Source organism: Salmo trutta, chromosome 14 (genome assembly GCF_901001165.1).
Source record: "Salmo trutta chromosome 14, fSalTru1.1, whole genome shotgun sequence".
In the NCBI taxonomy this organism is placed as follows: Eukaryota; Metazoa; Chordata; class Actinopteri; order Salmoniformes; family Salmonidae; genus Salmo; species Salmo trutta.
Window position 1 is genome coordinate 66,963,450 of NC_042970.1, and position 9,855 is coordinate 66,973,304.

The following is a 9,855-nucleotide window of genomic DNA, read 5'->3' on the forward strand; positions in this document are numbered from 1 at the left end:
CTTTTAACAGCAACGGTTAAAATAACATCTATTTAGTGTCAATAATATGGACCAATCAAATTATTATGGTCAAATAAATCAAATCATTGATGGGTTTGGTGAGGGAAGACAGATGTGGTAAGCTGATATGATCAGGGCATTATGAATAAATGTTTTAAGCCAACTGCCTATTTGTCCAAGACAGTCATTACCCCTATACCCAAAATGCCCCATATAGCTTCATGTCACACTTCTATCATAATTTATACAAACTGGATGAATGCAGGCTGTTGGTTTGTAAATGTTGTAAATATATTTCATTCACTTATCGTTTTGACCTGCACTGTTGGAGTTCAGATCTTAAGAATTTCACTGTACCCTGCAATTACATCTGCGACGCTATGTATGTGACGAATAAATTAATCTAATCGATTCGAATCTAAATTCAGAAATCATTTCTGGGTGAGGAAACCTAGTCATACGTAGCTATAATTTACAGAAATCAGAAATGTTTACATTATTGCTGAATAAGCCTATCATAGTGTACTTTTTTCATAATGGTCAAACAATAAATTATGCCCACAATTAAATTTAGGGTAGCTGGTGAAATCCCGCCTTATTTGCTGGCATTTTCAAGATCGGCATTTGAATAGGCCAATCATGGTTCGTTTTCAGACCGGTTTGGGGAGATTGTCTTTAAAATTGACCAATAGTGGCCACGAATACACGAGCACAGTACTTCCGGACGAAAGTACTTGCCCCTCTGTGAACCTAGCAAGCAGTTAAAGTCGAAGCCGATTTGAATTAACACCGAGAAGTAAGTGTATTTTAATTGCATAGGAAATGTGCTGTATTGAGTAATTTTCAATATCGCATGGATTGTAAAATGGAGACATCTATTTCTCTTTCCATAACGCCATAAGTTGCAGCAATGTTCGGCTATATTTTTGTTAATTTTTGCTAAAATCTTGTGCGATCTGGCTAGCTAACACATTTAGCATTGCGTCAAGCTAATGTTAGTACTAGCACGGTCATGCCAGTTAGCAGTTAACTTCTGCTAGCAGTGTGTCGCAGGTTGGTTCCGAGAATTACATTTTAGGTGAAGTTAGGCCCTAGAAACGTCTTGCTTGTTATTAATTTGAGCCAACGTTTCTGAATGTTCACCCTGCATTTGGAACCTATTATTGTCCATTTTTATATCGCCTTTTCTGTCATAAAGTTTGAATGAGAGGAGGCGGCTGCCATTGTTTGTGAGGCATGACTCCCTGTTCAGCTTAATTGAATCTGGCAACTGGCTAACTACTGTAAACTGGGTGGTCGCTGGTCCAATCCTTGTTTCTAGCTAGGTAAATTGTAATGATTGCGTCAAATGTATTCGCTTTCCATTTGCATACTATCAAACTTTGGTGGTGTGAGTGCGGCCTGCTACTAGCATTATTAGCAGCCTAGCCGTTAGCTAGCTAATGCTATGTAGAAATACACGTCAGACCAGCGTTTCCCAAACTCGGTCCACGTTTTGGGTCTTGCCGTAGCACTACACAGCTGATTTAAATAATGAACTCATCAAGCTTTGATTATTTGAGTCAGCTGTGTAATGCTAGGGCAAACAAAACGTGCACCCCTTGGAGTCCCCAGGACCTAGTATGGGAAACTCTGCTAGACGGCGATGTTTCACTAGGATTCAATTCAGGAAGTGAAGTTACAAGAATCGTAATCATTTAATATAACTAAGGTTAGATGAAGAATTGTACATAGATTATTGAATTGGCATTTCAATTAACCTTCTGAATTTACTGTTCATGCAGTCCTCCCCCCAAACTAGTCTCCAGTCTTTCCTAGCTTCAACTAATGCAAGTACCCCTTCTCTAGAATGGCAGAGAACGACGTTGACAACGAGCTGTTGGACTATGAAGAGGATGAGGAGCCTCAGGTTGCCCCGGAGACCGCCACACCTGCGGGCAAGAAGGAGGTAAAGGGCTCTTACGTCTCCATCCACAGCTCCGGTTTCCGAGACTTCCTGCTCAAACCAGAGCTGCTCCGCGCCATTGTCGACTGTGGCTTTGAACATCCCTCTGAAGGTGAGTCTCACAGGCACTGCCCACCTTCAACCAAGGACTGTCTTTGACTTTGTCCATTCTGTGTGTCTCAAATAGCACCCTATTCCTGACATGGTGTACTACTTTTGAGCAGGGCCCATAGGGCTTTGTTCAAAAGTAGTGCTCTATATATGGGCCCTGCTTGAAAGTAATTCACTGAGTTATACATGTATCCTCCTTCAAGGATTACATCAAACCCATCATACTATGTAGCTCAGTTGGTAGAGCATGGCGCTTGCAACGCCAGGGTTGTGGGTTCTATTCCCACATTGGACCAGTATTTAAAAATGTAATAAAATGTATGCACTCTACTGTAAGTCGCTCTGGATAAGAGCGCCTGCTAAATGACTAAAATGTAAATACTTAAACTGGTCATCTCTGTATACTTGTAGCAAGACCCTCTGGTTGATGCTTATTTATAAAACCCTCTTAGGCCTCACTCCCCCCTATCTGAGATCTACGGCAGCCCTCATCCTCCACATATAATACCTGTTCTGCCAGTCACATTCTGTTAAATGTCCCCAAAGTGCACACATCCCTGGGTCGCTTGTCTCTTCAGCAACAAACACTCAAACTGGACAGTTTTATCTCTTCATTCAAAGACTCAATCATGGACACTTACTGACAGTTGTAGCTGCTCTTTGTGTGACGTGTTGTCTCTACCTTCATTCCATTTGTGCTGTTGTCTGTGCCCAATGTTTGTACCATGTTTTGTGCTGCTACCATGCTGTGTTGTCATGTGTTGCTGCCTTGCTATGTTGTCTTAGGTCACTCTATGTAGTTTTGTGTCCCTGCCTTTTCGTAGGCCGTCATTGTAAATAAGAATTTATTCTTAACTGAGTTGACTAGTTAAATAAAAAATACTTCTGACTTGTGTTTCTGTCTTTCAGTCCAACACGAGTGTATCCCACAGGCCATCCTGGGCATGGACATCCTGTGCCAGGCCAAGTCTGGTATGGGCAAGACGGCTGTGTTTGTACTGGCCACCCTGCAGCAGATTGAACCTGTGGACGGGCAGGTGAGTGTTTGAATAATGAAATTCATCTTTACACTGGACGCAGCCATTGAATTGCGGTTACATTGAAGCCTATTCCTCCTGGACTAAAAATAGCTTTCAATGGAGAATCCACTGAGTGCTTTTAAGTTTAGGAATGAGCTTAATATATATCTGGGAAACTTGCGTAAAGTGTTTACATCTAATCGCCAACTTTTTATTTGGCAAGTCGGTTAACAAATGCTTATTTGCAATGCCAGCCTACCTCGGTCAAACCCTAATGTGCTACCCTATTACAGTCTGAATTTGTTCTGCTTTTAATCTCACTGTTTTACACAGTGCTTTTCTATCCTATTGGATAATCTTGTGGTTTTTGTTTTTCTGATGTCCATCCTCCCCTACCTACCTCTCTGTCTACCAGGTGTCTGTGCTGGTGATGTGCCACACACGAGAGCTGGCCTTCCAGATCAGCAAAGAGTATGAACGCTTCTCCAAGTACATGCCCACCGTCAAGGCGGCCGTGTTCTTCGGGGGCCTGTCCATCAAGAAGGACGAGGACGTGCTGAAGAAGAACTGCCCCCACATCGTGGTGGGAACGCCCGGCCGTATCCTGGCCCTCATCCGCAACAAGACCCTGAACCTGAAGAACGTGAAGCACTTTGTCCTGGATGAGTGTGACAAGATGCTGGAGCAGCTGGGTGAGTAGGACGGGGGGATGATGCCAGGTGTGTGTGTGACGGGAGTAAGTTGGAACTTACTAGAATGCACTTCTAATACACTTTCATACTAAGTAGTAGTGGATCTTGGAACAGATTGTGGTAGATGGTGTGACTCAAGGATTTAGCCAATCGGTAGGAAAGTGTATTTACGTTTTATTTTATGTAGTACTTGGATTTCAGACTGAGTGGGTCAACTTTTTTTGTGACTGACATATTATTTTCCTATCCTCTTTCCCTCAGACATGAGGCGTGATGTTCAGGACATCTTCAGGCTCACACCCCACGAGAAGCAGTGCATGATGTTCAGTGCCACCCTAAGCAAAGAGATTCGCCCTGTCTGCCGCAAGTTCATGCAGGATGTAAGTTGGAAGGGGTTCTCGTAACAAGTTATGTACATGTTCTGAAACTTAAAGTAGCAGTTTTTCGCGCACACACACAGCTTAACCAATCTCCCTTAATTGCACTTTTTAAAGAGGCGATGGGCAGTAGGAACATGAAGCATCTTCCTCGTCCTGTTTCGGTAAAAAGCTGAGGGATAGGTCTGGAGAAATTTAACCACTCTCAAATTTGTAGAGCTATGGATGCAAGGACTGACCAATGATATCAGAATTATCATTTTGACCATGTTTTGAGGCTATATCGTTTTTACTTTTACTTTGTTTACAAATATTGGAGTGAAACAAGCTTATATTTTGGGGTCTGATTGGGTACGAAAGTTGAACTAAGCTCATGAGGCATTTGTTATATTCTTTTAATTTAAATGTCCAAAAGTTTGTGTAGAAACTGCTGATTGCCCCTTTTTTTTTTTTTTTTTTAAGGGAGATTTTTGTATATGGTTTAATATTCATGTACAAAGTTCCAGTCAAGCCCCTCTACGCTTTGCCTGCTCGTGACTGTACGTCTCAAGTGGCCATATCAGGGGGGCAGAGTGACTCTCTTAACCTGGGTCTGGGGCTCTACCCCTGCCTCGGGACATTTTCGGGAGTAACAGTCCTTGCATTAAAGCTAAAAGTTCCACCCAGCTCTAGTACTAGTAATTAATGTTCACAATCACATTTGTAGTTCTTCATTCACCAACACAGAATGTGGTTTACTCAGGTATTCACTTAATGTAGCTAAGTTTATAGAACTGGCCCAAAGAGTGACACTTTCCCCATGTTAGATTCATTAGGACACACTGTAGCAAAATGTTTTGCAATGAAAGTCCAGGTAGTCCCTCCCTGTGTTGTGTTTGGTGCTTAATGAATATCTCCTTCCTCCTGTAGCCCATGGAGGTGTTTGTGGACGATGAGACCAAGCTGACGCTGCACGGCCTGCAGCAGTACTACTGCAAGCTGAAGGATAGCGAGAAGAACCGCAAGCTCTTCGACCTGCTCGATGTGCTTGAGTTCAACCAGGTACGGACAAAATAAATAATTTTCAGATATTTTTATGCTAAAATGTCATTTATTTTAGTTTTAATCTGAGTGAGTTGAATGTATTTTGTCCATGGATTTTGAAAGTCACGTTTGAAATGTAATTGTACTTATTCACGTGAACTCTGTCTATGCACCGACAAAGTTTCTGCCTGTGAGTTTTATGCCATATGTTCTTCGTCTTCGGAGTGTACATCTATTTGACCAGCGTAAAGCCAGGGTACCATATCAGATGCAGCATGGGTTTGTGCCCCATGTTTGTCTTCGGTGTCTCACTGCCATTCTCTCCCCTGTCTGAAGGTGGTGATCTTCGTGAAGTCTGTGCAGCGCTGTGTGGCTCTGTCTCAGCTGCTGGTGGAGCAGAACTTCCCTGCAATCGCCATCCATAGAGGCATGGCCCAGGAGGAGAGGTGGGTTCTGACGGAGAGGAAAAACTGGCTAAACCCTACAGTCTATGCACTTGTTTAAATCTGAGAGGTTTTGATTGGTATAAGCGATATTGCTTACACTTCAAATCATCTGATATCAATAAGTGCATAGGGTTTAGGGGTAGATTTGGGATTGGTCTTGGCTTTCATTGGGAAATTCTCATTAGGACAAAAGACCATTCCTCAACGACTCCGTCCTCTCTTATCCGTGAACCGATAAGTGGTTGAGGTGTCAATTCGTTAGTAGGCAAACGGTGTCCTCGTCGCCTCCTGCTGAGGAAGCACAAGTTTTGACATCTACCCCTCCCCTTTTGAATCAGCTGCTTACTCTGAGGAGAAGCATGCTACTTATCATTTTAAATATGCGCATGAAATGTCTAGCTAAATTTCTTTTTACTACTTTACACATTTTAATTTGGGATGCCACCCCTGTAAATGTCATTTTCATGATGTGTGAATGGAGTCTAATTTCATACTAGCACATTTCCTCCTCTCCTCAGTTACTTTTGACTTTTCTTTTTCAAAAGGAGGTGGCGAGGACGGAGAAGTTGAGCAATCAAATTGAGAATCTCATTTACATGCACATTTTCTATAATAGTCATGTAGCAGAAGCTGTTATCTCTGACATGTTTGTGGGTCACAGTTTCAGTGTACCTACAGGAGTGAAGCAGCAAGTATAATGCCTGTTGTACTTATTTTAAATCTATGGATGCCTCCCTTCCTCCCCTAGGCTTTCCCGGTACCAGCAGTTCAAGGACTTCCAGAGGCGGATCCTGGTGGCCACCAACCTGTTTGGCCGAGGGATGGACATTGAGCGCGTCAACATCGTCTTCAACTACGACATGCCCGAGGATTCCGACACCTACCTGCACAGAGTGGCCCGTGCCGGCAGGTTCGGGACGAAAGGTCTGGCCGTGACCTTTGTGTCTGACGAGACCGATGCCAAGACCCTGAACGATGTGCAGGACCGCTTCGAGGTCAACGTGGCAGAGCTCCCAGAAGAGATTGACATCTCCACCTACAGTAAGCTATATCCAACCAACTAGTCTAGCACTCATTTGGATTTCATGTGCTACTGCAGTACTTTTTCATGTTTTTTTTGGTCTTAAATGTCACCCTATTCCCTATGTAGGGCACTACTTTTGATCAGAGCCACATAGGCTCTGGTCAGAAGTAGTGCGCTGAATAGGATGCCATTTCAGACAACCATGTTTTCACTTCTCATTTATTCCTCTGGGTTTTGGAATTTCCTTAATTATTACTGTTTGCAATGCCAGTGCTGCTTGCAATTGTTCCTTCAAAGGAATTGTTGATGACACTTTAGAGCATTTGATTATTACCTAGTCATTCCAAGTATGTGGTCTGTATAGTTATGCTGAAGGTATCTATTTTATTTTGAGGTTGTTTTTTTTTTTTGTACCCAGCATCTGCCAGTCATTTTATATGGGTACACTGCTTGATGCTGTAAACTAACCGCTCCCTCTTTTCTTGTTTCAGTTGAACAGTCCAGATGAAAATCACCCCCTGACCAGTGAAGACGACGTGTGCGTGCCCCTCTGTCTCTGTCTTTTTTTGGAGAGGGAGAATAAAATCCTTTTTCTTTTTAAAATAAGCATCACTTTTTTTTGTTTTTTATCCTATCCTCCCGAGGCTGCAGTTTTAATGTTATTTTCCCTGTTAATGGTTTTCTATTATTAGGTTAATTAAAATTAAAACTTTTTTATACAATGTTATGTCACTGTATGCTTCTTTTTTCCTTGCTAATGGTGTTGAAAAATTCTGGCATTTTCCTTAAATTTCAAGACCTCCCAGTTGGGTGATTCCCTCCCTGGGAAAGTTAGCGGAATTTAACCATACTTACTAATTAGAGAGAAGTTGGATTTTCACATTGCAGCATATCATTGAACATGAAAGATCATTGTTGAACTGAAATGAGTCAAAGACAAACCTAGATTAACACTATAGAATATCAAATTCAGTTTTGCCTGTCACATGTAAGGGGCACTATGATCATACATTTAAAACAATTGTTTACAAATATACACTTCACATGTTTTAAAAAATATATTTTTGTTAAGTGTTTGTTCCATGAGCTGAAACAAGATCCCAGAAATGTTCCATACGCGCACAAAGCCTATTTCTCATTTTGTGCACAAATTGGTGCACAAGATATGCAACACCTGTCAGGTAGATGGATTATCAAGAAGCTGATTAAACACAGCATTATTACACATGTGCACCTTGTGCTGGGGGACAAAAGGTATGCAGTTTTGTCACACAACACAATGCCACAGATGTCTCAAGTTTTTAGGGAGTGTGCAATTGGCATGCTGATTGTAGGAATGTCCACCAGAGTTGTTGCCAGATAATTTAATTTCACTACAGTAAGCCACCAATGTCGTTTTAGAGAATTTTGCAGTAGTTCCAACCGGCTTAACAACCGCACACCATGTGTAACCATGCCAGACCTCCACATCCGGCTCCTTCACCTACAGGATCGTCTGAGACCAGCCACCCGGAAACTGAAACTGGGGGTTTGCACAACTGAAGAATTTCTGTACAAACCGTAAGAAGCTCATCGTCTTGACCTGACTGCAGTTTGGCTTCGTGACCAGGCAAACGCTCAGACTTGTCACCAATTGAGCATGTTTGGGATGCTCTGGATCGACGTGTACGACAGTGGGTTCAAGTTCCTGCCTATATACAGCAACTTTACACAGCCATTGAAGAGGAGTGGGACAACGTCCCACTATCAACAGCCTGATCAACTATCAGAAGGAGATGTGTTGCGCTGCATGAGGCAAATGGTCACACCAGATACTGACTAGGTTTCTGATCCACGCCCTTTTTTTTTTAAGGTATCTGTGATCAACAGATGCATATCTGTATTCCCAGTCATGTGAAATCTATAGATTAGGGTCTAATGAATTTATTTCAATTGACTGATTTCCTTTTATGAACTGTAATTCAGTAAAATCTTTGAAATTGTTGCACGTTGCATTTATATTTTCGTTCAATGTATAATAACAAGGAGGAGCTCTATTCCTCTATCTCTTCCCCTCTGCCCTTTCTTCTCCCACTCCCTTTTCTTCACATTCATACACAAACTTTTCTATTTCAGAATATGGCTACTACATTTCCTCTGTCTACCTATTTCAGACTTAATTAGATAATTAGTGGAATGAAATTATAACATTGTATTTAGCCCTCTACATTTAAATCTTAATTTGTAGGCAAATGTGTATTTTAAGATATCTTAAATGTAAAGGTTATAATATATGCTGGGTAAGACCAGGCCATAGTGCGGTGTTTTTGAGTGTCGGGTGAAGTTGCCTCTAGACACTGATCTTGGGTCAGTTTTGCACTTTCCCCATAATGGCTAAGGTTACGATTTGGGGAGTTGAAGCTGATTCTAGGTCTGTACCTAGGGGAACCTTCACCCCCATAGCTTGTTTTCTTTGTGTGACATACTGTACTTTACGCCAGGCTGTCAGTAGCACCACATATAAGGGCGGAGCAGGAGATGTGGAGTATGCTACCTCCTCCCCTTGAAAAAACAAGCTCTGTTACCACAGAACACCTGTCCTCCCTTTCTCCACTTCTCCCCCTCTATCCCTGTACGCCTCCTTTCTCTCCATTTCTTCCTCTCAGGCAAGCCTTCTCCCATTCTTTTCTTCTCAGCCCAGTTCTTTGTCCATCGCTTCCATTGGTCTTCCTTGCTCTCTCCATTCTGCTCTCAGCCACTCACTCATTCTCTCCTGCACTGTCTTATCTGTATCAAGTTCCATGCTTTGTGTTCACCCTGTGTGACTGGCCTTAGAAACACAATATCATCTGTTTCTCTCTTCCGTTGTGTCATAAGCGCACTCTATTCCCTACATAGTGGACGACTTTTGACCAAAATCCATAGAGCTCTGGTCAAAACTACTGCACTACATAGGGAATAGGGAGCCATTTTGGATACAACCACAGTATTGTGCTCCTCAATCTCTAATGTACTGTCTATCTGTATTGTGTTCAACCTGTGTGACTAGCCTTAGAAACACAATATCAGCTATTTCTCTCTTCCGTTGTGTCATAACATGCATCCCAAATGGGGATGCATAGGGAATAGGGTGCCATTTGGGACAGACATAGTATTGTCCTCCTGTGGCCTATTTATCATATGGCTTCTGACGGTCACCTCAACAATTGTCAAACCAGGAATAACCTCCAACTTGACTT

The 9,855-nt window shown here is 42.3% G+C and overlaps 1 protein-coding gene across 1 annotated transcript; it reads left to right on the forward strand.

Annotated features, from left to right (window-relative positions):
- The first annotated feature begins 702 nt into the window (after window positions 1-702).
- Window positions 703-7,346, forward strand: LOC115208734 (ATP-dependent RNA helicase DDX39A). The gene is made up of 9 exons (XM_029777056.1): window positions 703-796; window positions 1,849-2,057; window positions 2,966-3,093; window positions 3,491-3,767; window positions 4,029-4,147; window positions 5,054-5,185; window positions 5,504-5,613; window positions 6,362-6,654; window positions 7,129-7,346. Exons 2-9 carry the CDS (start codon window positions 1,850-1,852, stop codon window positions 7,143-7,145), a joined length of 1,284 nt encoding a protein of 427 aa, XP_029632916.1. The 5' UTR covers window positions 703-796; window position 1,849; the 3' UTR covers window positions 7,146-7,346.
- Window positions 7,347-9,855: the final 2,509 nt, after the last annotated feature.